Genomic DNA, 14,350 nt, shown 5'->3' on the forward strand with positions numbered 1-14,350 from the left:
TATATTGGAAAACGCACATGTAAGCAGCTTTTTAGGTTAAAGTAATTTCTAAATACAAATATCATCTAAATTTATAAGAACAGACATATTGATTGTAACCTTTCACAGCAATTACAGATACTTATTACCTTCTAACAAGTATCTAATTTTATTAATTTATATAAACATTTTTATTACAAAAGAAACATTTCTAAAAACCTATTATTTATCGCCATATATGGAGTTTATGTTAGGCAAGTAAATCTGCCTTGTATTTAAAACCTGTTTTTGTTTTAAGGTGTTTGTGTTTGCGCACTCTATGACAAAGAACTGGATTCTTTACTAATAGCAGTTAATAATTGTTTCATGAAAATAGTTTTCTTCTGTAACTACTTTTCACCTTAACAGTGTTGTACAGTTCTAGCTGCCTCCTGCTGTGAGATATCAGGCCTTGTGTATAAACTTGTTGATCTGGGTATGATCTTAAGGAACAATCTGGCAAGTAAATAGTAACAAAAAAGGCTAGGTAAACAGTAACTGCCAATTGTATGTAGCCTAATTTATGTGTATCACAACTCTTTGTTTTCTGTTACTGCTAGTGTTCTGGCAACCTGCAAAAATTAACATCCTGGAGTCTCCTATCGTCTATATTCTTTGAGGAACATGGGCTTCGCGCATTTTCTCATATTGTTTCATCATGTTAGAAAGAGACGATGCGTAAAGCCCTCTATCTACCAAGTTCTTTTGCTTTCTCACAAGACTGCCAGAAGGAAACTAAAGGCGATGATCATTATAGCCATTGACAGGTGTGAAATAATATGGGCTCTAAACAGAAATTCCTAGGTTACCTGGATTGTGTGTTATGAGGAATTATTTCATTACAGGTACATCAACAGGTGATGTGAAGTAAAAGCCCATTGTAAAACATAGTCACTTTTGGAGGTTAATTTTAGAACTGCTGGTAGGGAAAATGGTTAGTCTTTGTAACAGGGCATGCAGTCAAATGGGTTTGTCCATTTTATGACAAATTCTTGTACAGTGCGTTCCAGGGAATAGTTTTTTTATTTCTTTTTTAAAGAAAGGGATAGTAAGTGGGGAAGATGAAAACAAAGGTGCCAACACTTTCTACTCATTGGTTGATACTCAATAGTATGTACTTATTCTTGGTAGATCTATGAAGGGTGCAGGATGCCCAGACTTGAGTACAGCGTATCAATCTGAGCACAGGACCTGAGCACAGGAAATGAAAAACTTAAAACAGGAGCGCATTCAGATTTATTGAGGCATTTCAAGAACCAGTTCTGTAAACTAAGCAGGAATAATTTTCAGCAACTGCTAATGAAAGCATGTGATATATGTGTTTTTTATGATTTTAGCTTTAAGAAAGTTAAGCATGTACAGGAAGTTGAGAAGCATGAAGAAACTGAATTGGTATGTTTAGAGTTTAAGATTTCATGTTATCATGGTGAATAAGGTGGTGGTGACTGATCTGCAGCAATTTTCTCATAAGCTGGTGGAGCATCAGGTACCTACGGTAAGGAAAATGCACGTGAAAGACTGAAGAAACAACTGCGACAAAAAATGACATTAAAGATGCAGTGAGCTATTTACCTTCATATCAGATATGATATTACAGCTTAAAATACCTGACCTCATTCATTATGTAGTTTCTTTTTTTTAAGGTTAGTTTTTGCTAATATGTTTTTTGATTTTGCATCAGATTAAATTAATTTTGTTTGTATCATTCATCCAAAAAGAGGATTTTACAATTCCAGGACAGAATTTTTTTTAAAAAGGACATTTTTTTAATATTGAGAATTCAGACTAATATTGAAACTTTTCTTTAACAGTCTTGATGCGGTACATTGTCTTATTTCCAATGCCAACAATTTGGGCAGCTTATTTAAAATCGGTCGTAAATTAGCCTTTTCCCTATTCTAAAACTATTTAAGCACACCCATAACTTGACATACACATTTATCGATTAAGTTATTTCAACTTTTTTAAGATTATAGGTTTGAATGTTCATCTTTTCATAATGATTAGAGAAGCTAAAACCTTGAAGTTTTATAATGTTCCCTGACAATCCTTGTCAGAGTATAGTATACCAGACACAGTCCATTTGTTCTTTGTCAGAATGGCGGAATATCTATCAGGGAGCTCTTTGTTTATTCAGTATGTTTCAGCATTCAGGTGTTACATCATTCTAATACATTGCATAATGATCATACAACTTAAGAATGAAGGTAGGTGAAAGAAGAGAATTTTTTAAAAGACAAATTCTTAATAGTAGTCTTAAAAAAAGCTTTCCGCAGTAAAAATTGTGCAAAATACTACTTTTTAAGTTAATGTAGAGGTATTGAAGACTCAATCTAGAAGCACACCCCAGGAAAGAAATCATCAAGAAGTGACTGTTTACCAAGATTGTCTTACTATGTTGTAAATAAACGAAACCTTGAGTTGCAACTTACCACAGAATTAAAGTTTCTGTACTCCTGCAGAGCCATTTTGCAGTCCAGTATTGTCCCCTCACCTACTACGGTTCCTATTGTGCCCACACTAGAGCTTTTGCTCTGTGGCAGTTCATAAAGAAATATGGGGAAGATGAAAGGGAGAAGAGAATGCGAAGTTGGAACAAATTATGCATCATTTAATATTTGGCAGCACATTTACAACAGGTCTTAGAATCTGGGATTAGGGCCAGACACAAGTTGGAGAGGTAATCTACCTACCACTTTTTGCTGTCTCTGCTGAGACATACTCTCTCTCCTGTATTATCTAGTTACATTGCCAGAAAAATGAGTATCACATCTTTTAGGTCGAGGACTGCTGCAGGAACTGACACCTTCTCACCCACCTGAATGCTTCCTCCTTTTCATCCCACCCACTTCTTTCTTTCATCTCCAACCTTTTTCTTTTCCATTTTCCACCATTTCTTTTGTATACGTTCTGTACCAGTCCTCCCCTAGCCAAAAAGCCTAGCAAAAATTTGATTTTCAAAACCAGAAAGCAGCAATCCGCAATGAGAACAAATTTTAAAAAATTGTGCTTTTTGCCATGATGTAGAGAGCAGGCGTGAAATTATTCACCAGTTGATATATGTATTGGAGAGATCACTGGAAAGGTAACAGGACAAAGTTGCTGGAAACAGCAAGGAAATGGATTTGCTGACTTAGATGGCAGGTATGTTTTTTAATTCCAAACGGTCACATGTTTTTTGAAATATTAGGATAACTAAAAGATATTTACTGTAAAACATATAATTGGATAATAAATACTTTCACTTTAAACGATTAAAAGTGGCCTCCCTTTCATAGGACAGAGCAGAACTTCAAATATAAAGCTTTGAGACTTTTAACAACAAATGTTACAAGAAGGATTGCACTTTTTTTTAATAATTTTTTAAGATACCCAAAGTAGAATTTTTCAGAAGTAGTGTTTAGAAAGCAAACCTCAAACCTGTCCTGCTTCTTCGTAAATCTAAAAACTGCAAGTCAACTTTTATACAAATAAATCATGCATCACTCGTACACGAACATAATATTTACTTAGTTACTTGTAACAGTTATTTTTCTTCTCTGCTTCCTATATTTACTCTAATCATATCTGTCCTTATTTAGGGATAAGTCTTATGAGTAGCAAATATGGGTTTTTTATTTAAATGTAAATACACAGAACACATCTTGGTTTTGTGTAAATATTAGATATAACGCTTCCTAGAGATTGTTTTTTCCACTGATGTATTGTGAAGGTTGGGCAGCTGGCTTCATCTCCCTGTGCCTCAGCTTCCTCTTACTCCTTTGCCTGACTTGCAGGTTCTTCAGGGCAAGGCGTGTTTCATATTGTGTGCTTTCACCTGTGTATATGTCGGTGCGTATATTGCCTGAGATAATGATGTCCTATTACAGATTCAATGTTCCCTGCATTAAGGTAATGCAACTAACGATTATAAATTGTAAAAATATTAGCATCCGAGAAAGTGAGCTGCCATGCTTACCCGCAGACTCTTGTAGCCGCTACGTCTTTTGTAATACCAGCAGCCAAAGATAAGCAAAATGGCCAGCACCAAAATGAAGAGTCCAATACCCAGAGCTCTGTTGGGGAAGCAAAATAAAATAATTACCACCAGAACTAGATGCATTTTTTTGGGAGCAAGAATGATTAGAACAAAAGCTTGTATCAGCATCTTTTTATCAGAGGGATGCGTGGAGCAGGATTTACCTCAGAGAACAGAAAAAGTATCAATAACTTCAGCCAGTCTCTGTCCATTAAGCAGTTAGCTAAATTCTTTGCCAAGTTCTTAAGTATTTTAAAAATGAGGACTATATTGCTTCTAAGATAATAACCTACCACTGACTACTGCTTCTAAAAAAATCCCTGCCTGTAAATCCAACAAACAGCATTGTGCTATTGGAAGAGAATGTGAAACAAACTAAATGCCCCACCTGCAGAGGCACAGCTCGTGTTTATTTTTTGCGAAATGTATCCTAATTGCATCGCATTGCAACAACTGCTGGTGACAGAAGGATTTCTTGAGTACGTAACACACTACACAACCTCAAAAACCGAGTAAGAAACTTTAAATTATTCATGAAGAGCTCTATAATTCTTTAGTTCTTGTTCTGTGACATACTGGGCACAGTATTGGTGTCACTGGTCATTTTAGGGAACGTCGGCTTTGCAAACTGTGCTGTAAGACATCCTTCCCACTGCCTACAGGGGCTTGGGAGAAGTAGCACAGTTCAGAAAGCAAGCTTACAGCAATTGCAGCTGAAAGTAATTGCAAGTTTCCCGGTCACAAAACCCTTCCTACTGTGCTAACATCCTCCCTGTTAAGACATACGGAATTCACCCCCCATTTTTTTGTTCTTTGTGTGTTCAGGAACAGAAGAGTCTACAAAATGCTTAAAGGGAAAAGAAGACAGGAAAAAAAAAATGACCACGAGTCAGGATAAACCCATTCTAACATACTTTTATATATCTTACATCTGGTTGCCCTGCAGTAATTGCCACCCGGCTTTTCCATTAGGAGTGAGGAGAGGGCTGTGTGACTTATCAGAGACCTTTTATATCAATTTGGTATCATTTCCACTGACTCATGGTCTCATGAAGGAGTGTTTCCTCATGAGGTGAGGAGCCTGAAGGAAGAGGCAAGCCGATTCGTGTGGCAGAACAGGCTGTCTTGTCTGAACTGCCCGTGTGCTCTTTGGAGCACGAAGCCCCTTGGAGCCAAAGGGATTTTCTTTTTCACAGGCATCTGAACCTTGCAAGTTGCTCCTGCCCTTGAAGGCTTTGTGTCAGCTGGAGACCTGTTCAACCCAAGAATACAGCTCACGCCATTCGCATGCTTCCTGGTGCAGCCGTGTTGCAGCTGATCTTCCAAGTTTAGGAGATGGCTCCAGTGGTTTTGTTACTGGCCCCAACAGAGTTACAATTTGGAGAGGCTGCTTCTAGAAGCAACTGCTGCCTTTTCTACATTTTGAGACTGCTTTCTGCTTTTCATGTGCTCTGTAGTTTTAGCCATCCACTAGCTTGTATCCCCCACAGATTGTATGTAATTTCCGGAGCTGGTGATTTTAATTGCGTATTTGCCATCCAACTCCTTCCCTACCAGTTCGGAAGCTAGCATGAAAAGCATGTGTGCAATTTCTTGCAATTCCAGTCAAAGTTGCAGCTGTGCTATTAGGAATCTGTGCTTGTGTCTTGAATGCTTCTTCTGGTACTGGAAGGAGAGCGTCACTTTTCCCTCGTGTTATCTAGAAAATCTGCTTACGATTGCAGCCACTGGAACTCATGGCAGTTAGAGGTGAGGGTGCTTAGTTTCAAGTGCTAAGACATGACTAGCCAGCTTCTTCTCTTCTTCTTTTGGAGAACTGAGCTGCTTTGGAAAGACTACGAGAGACCCTTCCCCTTTGTTTATTCTCTGTGCCGAGGGACAAACACGGAGAAACAAATACCTTGCAGTACGTGTCGGGGGAGGGAACAAGTCACCAAGTTCAGGGGACAGTAAACCAGAACCAGAAGTGGATTCCACATCCAGATATCCCAAGCAAATTGGAAATATTTGTCTAAAGTAGTAACACGTCTCCAGTAATCCAAAACCCAACATATTTCATTGTAAACCAAAACTAACAAAGTATTAGCTTCAATTAGTTCTGCTTAAGTGGAGTCTCACCCAGAAACAATTTACTGAGAGTCACATTTGTATGGCATTGATGTCTCCGTCTGCTTTTTGATGGTATTTTACCATTTCTCTGGAGTTTTCACTTACATTATTCTTTAGGGCGAGACAACGTCCCTTTGAGGTTCTGAAGAGAGCTATGTGGATCTGGAGATAAAACTTGCAACAGCCTGAAAAGAAAATTCTAAATAAGCCTGAATAAACCCGGTAATTTTATTATGAAGGTTAATGACTTGTGATCATATGATCAAACTCTAGATTCTTGAATTCTGCAATTCTGATTTTTCTTAACTGTTGAGGGTTCTTTATGATTCTGCAATGACAAACTTTAGAGACAACTACAGGATATCTAAAATGCACTGCGCCTATATACAACAGTGACTTTTCCTGATACTATTTTGTACATTTCTTTCAGTGTAAAACCAGCTTACACACTAACATAGGTTTTGCTTTATGCTTACTCTTCTGCTGCAAGGTAGCTGTGTCCTTTCCCTCTGAAAAGGTTGCCATTTCTGTGATTTCTGGGCATTTTGTGAGCTTGGTCCTGCTCACACCTACAGGATAGAAATACAGTGCCTTAGTGCAATAAATAATTTTTTATCTTTAAAGCATAATATTATCAACTTTTTTGTTTTAACGGGAGCATTTTAGGGAGGCAGAACAATCTGGTATCTTCAGAATCAAGTAGATCCATATACACATGCAACTGTCCCAGTTTAAGGCAAAACTCAAGACCATAACTATAATCTACATTTGAATAGCTCCAGTGGCACCAAAATATTTGCACCTGAGTCCAACAGAGAAGAATTTGACACGGTCTCTTTAGGTACTAAGTGATGGCAGACTTCTGAAGTAAAATCTTGCAGGAATATAGAAGGAAAGGCAATTTGCCTGGACAAGAAAAACTAATATTGTCCTTACAAGTAGTTGTTTCTTGATTTCTGTTATTCCCTGTAAACGCTCAAGTGCTAGGTTTTCAATTAGTATAAGCTCCCAGAGATCTGTTGATTTTCAGATGGTTATACTAATTTATGTCTGCTGACAATCTGTACGTAGATGTGCAGGGAATTTATACTATAATCTTAATTTCCAGTTTTAAGGGAATAATCCCCCACCTAAAAGCAGTCTGAACAGTTAAAAATCTAATTGATCAAATAGAGTGAAGAAGAAATCCACACGTAATCATGTTTTTGTCATGTAAGCAGCACAACAATAGATCCTACTTGCTAGTATCCAGCTAGTCTGCCTACCTTACCCAGGTAAAATATAAAACCCAGTGACTTTACTGAAGAGAATTCTAGCCAAGGAAACAAAGCATTTTCAGAGTTTACTTAGAGACAGTCAAGCCCCTTCTGAAACTTAATTTCGAAGCAACACAGAAAATTTTGGGTGGAATAAAAAAATACAAATCTTACCTCCTTCAGACCGGTACTCTGTCTGTTAACTGAAAGGCACATACAGCTTTCTTTTCCTTGACTTGGTCTGTTTTTTTCTTCTTTGATCTGTGCTCTTATGACTATCACGAGTTTAAATTCCTTTCAGTACAGCTTCTGAATGCAGTAATTAGCATGAAAGAGGCAAGGAGACAATTTTTCCTTTTCTTCTTACAGTCCGTATCCTTCCCTCCTAATAAGCAGCTCAAAAATCTGTTATTTCTTCAGTTATTACATATCTTCTGAGAACTGGCCCAACACGATTTTACCTGCCTAATCAGTACAACCTCCTAGAGCGGGCAGAATACTTCTAAATTCAAATATGTTTGGATTTAGGGCTGATTGCTTTGGGACAGAGGGCTGCTGCTTTCACACGAGTTCAACTATAGCTTTGTTTATGCACACTTTTTGTGCCATTGTAACACTGTGGAAACTGGTATAGTTGGAGCAAACCTCATAGATCAATATGCTGCTATACCGTGATGGAAGTGTCTTAGATTAGGGCACTTAGAGTTTAATTCTGTACTGGTAAGCAAATGCTGGAACAAAAAGAGAGTCTGCCCTGTGGGCTGCAGAACTAACAAAGCCTGGTTTCCTATGGATTTGTGTGAATTGCCTGTGCTTATGCAGCAGCAATTTACAACACCAGGCACGAATTGGCAGTCTGTGATTAATTCGGAGGTCTGGGTACTGTGATGGACCAGCAGTGTCAGTCATAAATAAATAAATAAATAAATAAATAAATAAATAAATAAATAAATAAGAACCGTGTAATTTTTCCCAATGAGTCATTAATTTGGGGCTGTCTATCTTCCCACAGATTTTTTATTTTTTTTTTTAAGTTGGAAGGACTCAAACTTAAAACTTCGACATTTTTGCTCATCTTTGAAGCTGTGAACCTGGCTGTAAATGTGGTTGAAAATGGCTGACAGACTCAAAACTGAAGAGGAAAAACCAAATAGTGTGAGAGACCACATCCATTTCCTCACGAAATCAGATGAAAAGTCTTAACATCGATATTCTTAGCTAATGCAGGTCCAGGAAGAGCCAGACCATTTTTCTGCTTGTGTGTTTCGCCTAATAATGGTAAAAATCTGATCTTTCTTCAGACATTTTTCTGTGGCGGTGCCCAGTGACAGGACCAGAGGCCATGGGCACAGACTGAAACACAGGAGGCTCCAGCTGAACATCAGGAAACATTTTTTTCCTGTGAGGGTGACTGAGTACTGGCACAGGTTGCCCAGAGGGGTGCTGGAGTTTCCATCCTTGGAGATATTCAAAAGCCATCTGGGCATGGTCCTGGGCAACCATCTCTAGATGGCCCTGCTGGAGCAGAGTGGGTCGTTGGAGCTTATGACGTCCAGAGGTCCCTTCCAAGCTCAACCATTCTGTGATTAACACCAGAGGGATCTATTTGTTTTCGCTAGACCCAGTAATGTTTGGAACAACACATTTTTTGCGGAGGGCAAAACAAAGGGTGGAAGAAGAATGAGGAGCATAAACTTGCTCATTTGGCCAAATGGTTCAGTGTGTCTCATATTATCCCAGACGAACTCAGTGGGAGTTTCAAAGGTGAAAGAGATGCAGGGAAGGTTTCTGTAGATACCCATACATGTAAAACAGTAAGCGTACATTATCTCAGCCTATCAAGCTCCCAAGCAATGTGCCAGCCCTTGTGCAGTACTCCCAAAATGTTGTGGAGCTGATTATCAAATCATGTGTTTTGCTCAAGAAAATCTTCTCTTCTGGGAGAGGATGATAACTGAAGGGTACTGTTTGTTCTTGTCAGAATCAAAACTGAGACATACAGGAAATCCATGTGATACCAAAACCAGTCTCTGCCTCCTCCTTGCCTGAAGCAGTGCGGAGGGCAAAATGCCAACTGATTGAATATTTTCTGTTCTGAATTAATCTCTTGTTAATAGTACAACAAGGAAGGGAAAAAAACCAGCTTTGTCACGGATCTGTGGTGCCGTCTGGTATGTAAATACACAGTCCTGCTATTGAGAAATTGGATGGATGAGAAGGTTGTTGCGTGAAACGGGGCCAAGCGGTTTTGGCAGAAGATAAACCCCCTTGCGTTCTAGCACTCCTCACCGAGGTGGGAGGCTAGGTGCGGCTAGGTTTAAATTCTGAGTGATGCCCAATTCAGCACTATCAGTCCAATCGCGTTTAATATGTATTAAACTACTACGATTTGGATACACTAATAGTGGACTGCACCTTCAGTCTAGTCGTGCTCCTGAACTAGCACGGCCTCTCTGTAGTTTTGGTCGCGTTCAGTGAGAAAGCGAAACGACTAGCTACTTAAACAGTGCAGTTTATTTAAACAACAGATATACAGGTTCTTAGGATTGCCGGTGATAAATACACTGTCTGCAAAGCACGTGCAAATAAAGATATTGCTAAGTATACAAACGCGCAACAAAATTATAAATGATACAGCCTGGCTATAAATGTAGGAGAGAGATTCTCTAGAGAAATTTCTAAGTCCCCGAGAAAGCGCTCGGTGTAATCGAAGTCTTACCCAAAGGCGTCCCTATGGGGGGGAAGAGAGGCTCAGCCCGTCGACTGATCCCGGAAATCAGCGGTGGAATTCTTCGCGATGGTGTCTTCCCTGACATCCCCTCTCTCTTGGGCTATTTTTATATTATTTTTTTATCTTCAAAGTGGAGTTTGAGTGACTTTAGTCATATGTACTTTTATTATGATTAATGTATTCAAGGAAGAGTGTTCACACCTCGGGGGCGGATAGCCTCCGGGATGGAGGTGTGTTTTGGTACATTGTGGTGAGCAAAGTTCGCACAAAAGGACAGCATTTCATCAACATTCGACGAAATGTTGGCTCGGGTAGCGTGTAGGCCGCTTATCAGTTCCGTAGTACCATCTCGTCCCCATATCTGCTATTCGTCACAAGGGAAGGCCACGGAACAAGCGCGTTCCGTTCCATCCCTCGTGTAGTTTCGCAAACAACCTTGTACAGGGAATCACAGATGTTGCATTCTTCGTGTGCCAGCTGCGGCTGTATTCTGCCTCAGAAGCCTCTTGATTTTATGACTTTCCTTAATGTGTGAACAATGCTGTATTTTTGTATTCTTGGCCAATTTAGTAATTATTCCACAAAGGTGAAGCACCATGCCCTACTTCTGATCTCAGGGCTTTTTATAAAATCTTATTTCTCTGAGGTAGTGCTGCTAACTCTGACAGTGTAAAGCCACTGGAATTGACGTAAGGGTTCCACAGGTGTTACCTTTTTAAAGATAACATTTCAGGGGGAGAAGAGGATGGAAGAGGAGGAATATTTAGGAGAAACCCCAAAGCAACCCAGGCCTTTTGTGATAGCCAGCAATCTGTGGCAAGCCTAGCACACTCTGATGAGTCTTGATGATAGGTATGAAATGAATGCTTCTAATGTAACTGAAAATAACATCCTTGACCTTTTAAAAAGAATAGCAGTTGGTTTTATGCTGTTGACAGTGTGATTCTATCTTTCTAGGACAAGATCTTGGGATTTTTATTAACTTCTTTCCCTTAATTTATAATCTTTATTTTTCTCTGGTATTTGAGGCTTCCTATAGCAGATAGAGCAAAGAAACATAAGTACCTTGACACCTGGTTTAGTAAAGGCTTTAGTTTTGAGTTTTATGTGAATTTCAGTGGAAACTCTCAAGTATGTCAGTGCTAAATCTACATTAACAGTAACACAGTACAGTAAGAGTGAATAAGGAGATTATACCCCTCTCAGCTGGTGCTGAGGATCCTCATCTCTCCGTGGTTTGGGTATTTCCTTTGAAGTAGGTATTATCTGGCTTCCAGGGCTGAACAGTCCCTCTACGGGCCTGATTTGGAGCTTTTTGAAAAGAAGCTATTCCGCGAATTGCTGCTACCTCAACTGCAGGCACCTCCAGGAAGCAACATGTTGTCCTGTAGACTGCTTTGCACAGACACCATTAATATGTTGTCATCCTGAAAGCCTGGTTCATGAAAATTAATTCCACTGCAGCTAATTTCCAAGTAAAACCATGGCCCTTAGTGTCAGACCCATCTCCCTCTGCTCCATCTCTGAATAATGTACAGTAAAGAAGGAGTGGTAGCCTTAATCCTGTAGCAGCTATGCCAAGAGGATGCCACGAATGCAGGGGTGCCTCTGTTCCTCCACCTTGTTTTTCCAAATAAAAAAGATTGGATAGCTTTCTGGCAGTGTTTTTCTTTGCTGCTACTTTGTCCGTGATGACTGGAGGTTCTGAGCCCAGGGGGCTTTCCTTGCATGTAATTTCAGGAGGCCATACGTGGATTCAAGAGAAGAGTGGTGCTTTCTAAAGCTTCACAGTCCTGTTTCTACCAGTGAGTGGCCAACTGGTTTGGCGTGAGAAAAACCTTGCTGGTGAGCTGCGGTTTTAGGTCTCTGAGGCCATCTCAGAAACTTTGAAGAAAGTGAATATAGGCAACACTGACTACATCATTAGCGGCTTGGAACAAAACAGTCCTTTGCAAGTCATCCCTCCCATAATAGCCCAGTGACACTTAACTTGGAATATTGCTGCTACAGCTGAAGTAAAAGCAGTCCCAAAATGAATACAAACACTCATTACTTTTTCTGTGCCACTAAACAGATACGTAGTCATCAGCTGACAGTGTCCAGGTGACTAATACTATTCAGTGCATTTAGCAAAAAAAGCAGAAGAACGACTTTTCATTTCTCGCTCCACAGGGTCATAGGTTCCTGTTCAGGCTTGTGGAGACCTGGGGAGGTCTCCAGCCCCAGCTCCTGCCCACAGCAGAGCCAGTTCTGGGCTCAGACTGGGCTGCTCAGGGCTTCACCCATTTGGGGCATGAAACCCCAAGGATGGAGATGACCCAGCCTCCCTGGGCTCCAGCCCCACTGCTGGCTTGTCCTCGTGGTTCCAGCCTGAGCCTCTTGTGTTTCAGCTTGTGCTGCTGCCTCTTGCCCTCCTGCCACACGCTGCTGGGAAGAGCCCAGCTGGGTCTCCCCCGTCTCTCCCATCGGTGGCCAGGGATGCTGTCGGGTGCCCCTGAAGCCGCCCCTCCTCCTGGCTGAACCAGCCCCGGTCCTGCAGCCTCTCAGTGGCCTCTGCTGAACTCCGTCATCCGGAGTCGGATGCCAAACTTCTTTCCTCTACTTGGTGCCCTAAAATGGATGCACAACTGCAAAGCAGATGGGAATAATCACCTCCCTTGATCTGTGCCCCTATTCACGCAGCCCAGGATGCCACTAGCTTTCTTTACTGCCCCTGTCAGGTATCAGGACATGCAGAAATTCGTGACAGGGTTTGTAAGTGAAATACAGAATTTTAACAGAAAGTCAGTGGTGGAAACTGCATCTATTAAACATCTCTCCATTTCTCACATCCGCCCCCCACCAATTCCCCTTCCTTTCATTTTATGAAATGAAGAGTTATTTTAAACATTGGAACAGTGCAGAAGACTGAAGAATAATACTTTCTAGAAAAATCTAAGTTTTTCCATTGACATGATTGAAAAACATTTTGTCAGAAATTTCAGGGCCTTGCTATAAGACTTTGCCCACACAGTTGTGTGCCTTCCAGTGTGTATTCTGCAATCAAGCCCTCACAGATAGTTGATTTATTAGTGGCTCAGCTAATTTCCTGTAAGTTAAATTAAATTTTTGAAGTAATTTTTATTCCCATGAGGCAATAAATAAGTATTTTAGATGAGTGATTTATGTTAAATTTGGCTTCACAAATAAAGTGTTTCAATGGTAAAAATTTCTGAAGTTCATAACTAGGGCAGCTATGACATTTGTAATAGTTTAAAAGCTTTTAAGTACTATGTTTTTCCTTTTACTGTTTCTTTTTAAATGTGATCCAGCCCCTCCTCCCTTCTTTTGCATTCTCTCTTCTCCCTGATAAAATAAGATGACCAAAAAAAGTGATTTGGATACAGACTCCTTTTATTCTCATAAATTGAATTATTTGCTCAAGCAGCCTGAGGATAGTTACAACGTGGGACTAAATAGGACCTCAGGAAGTCATCTAGTCCACCCCACTGTTCTGAAGCACAATTGAATCTGTTTGGATCCTGTCTCATGTCTTAGCTATTCTCTGATGTCTCTATGTATTCATATTCTCCCTATAGTCTGTTTTTTATGCATAACAGGCTACAATGAAGTTCTTCCTCATTACATAACTCTGCCTGGCTGCAAATTATATCAATTACTAATTGCCTTAACAGGGAAAGGAATTAATGGTGTCTTCATTATCTCAACCTATTACGGTTTTGAAGGCTGTTCTCAAGCTCTGTACAACCTTTTCTCTTCTAAACCAAACTTTATTTCTCACACTTTTTCTTTAGGCTGTGTTTTCTTAACCTTTCTCATTCTTGTTCCACTTAATTCTTTCCAACTTATGTACCCCTTCCAGTTAAAGCCTTGCAAGCACAATTATCTTCTCTATTTTACCATAGCACAGAAAGACATTTACTATTTTTAATGTAGAGTTGCACTTGGGATTTTTGCTCGGTTTGAAGTCCACTGCAGCTTTGTATTTTCCTCTGTTATTCACCAATCTCTCCATTTTATGTGTGTGTATTTTGCTTTTTACTTCTGACATTTAGAACTGCCTTTCTCTCTAATGAATTCTATTATTCATGTAACTTTCCCCATTTATCAGGTTTATTTATTTATCAGATTCCAGTCCTGCTCTGTAGAGTACCTGCAAACCCTTTAGCTCAAAACTATATTCATGTACTCTTGCTTTCACATCCAGCTTGTTTACTG

General features: G+C 39.8%; 1 protein-coding gene across 1 annotated transcript; it reads right to left on the reverse strand.

Annotated features, from left to right (window-relative positions):
• Positions 1-1,439: 1,439 nt before the first annotated feature.
• Positions 1,440-6,706, reverse strand: MLANA (melan-A). Its single transcript, XM_063321407.1, has 4 exons — positions 6,622-6,706; positions 3,977-4,073; positions 2,451-2,552; positions 1,440-1,508 (listed from the first exon to the last, which is right to left on the reverse strand). Exons 1-4 carry the CDS (start codon positions 6,687-6,689, stop codon positions 1,440-1,442), a joined length of 336 nt encoding a protein of 111 aa, XP_063177477.1. The 5' UTR covers positions 6,690-6,706.
• Positions 6,707-14,350: the final 7,644 nt, after the last annotated feature.

The sequence above is a fragment of the Chroicocephalus ridibundus genome, chromosome Z (genome assembly GCF_963924245.1).
Source record: "Chroicocephalus ridibundus chromosome Z, bChrRid1.1, whole genome shotgun sequence".
Lineage (NCBI taxonomy): Eukaryota > Metazoa > Chordata > Aves > Charadriiformes > Laridae > Chroicocephalus > Chroicocephalus ridibundus.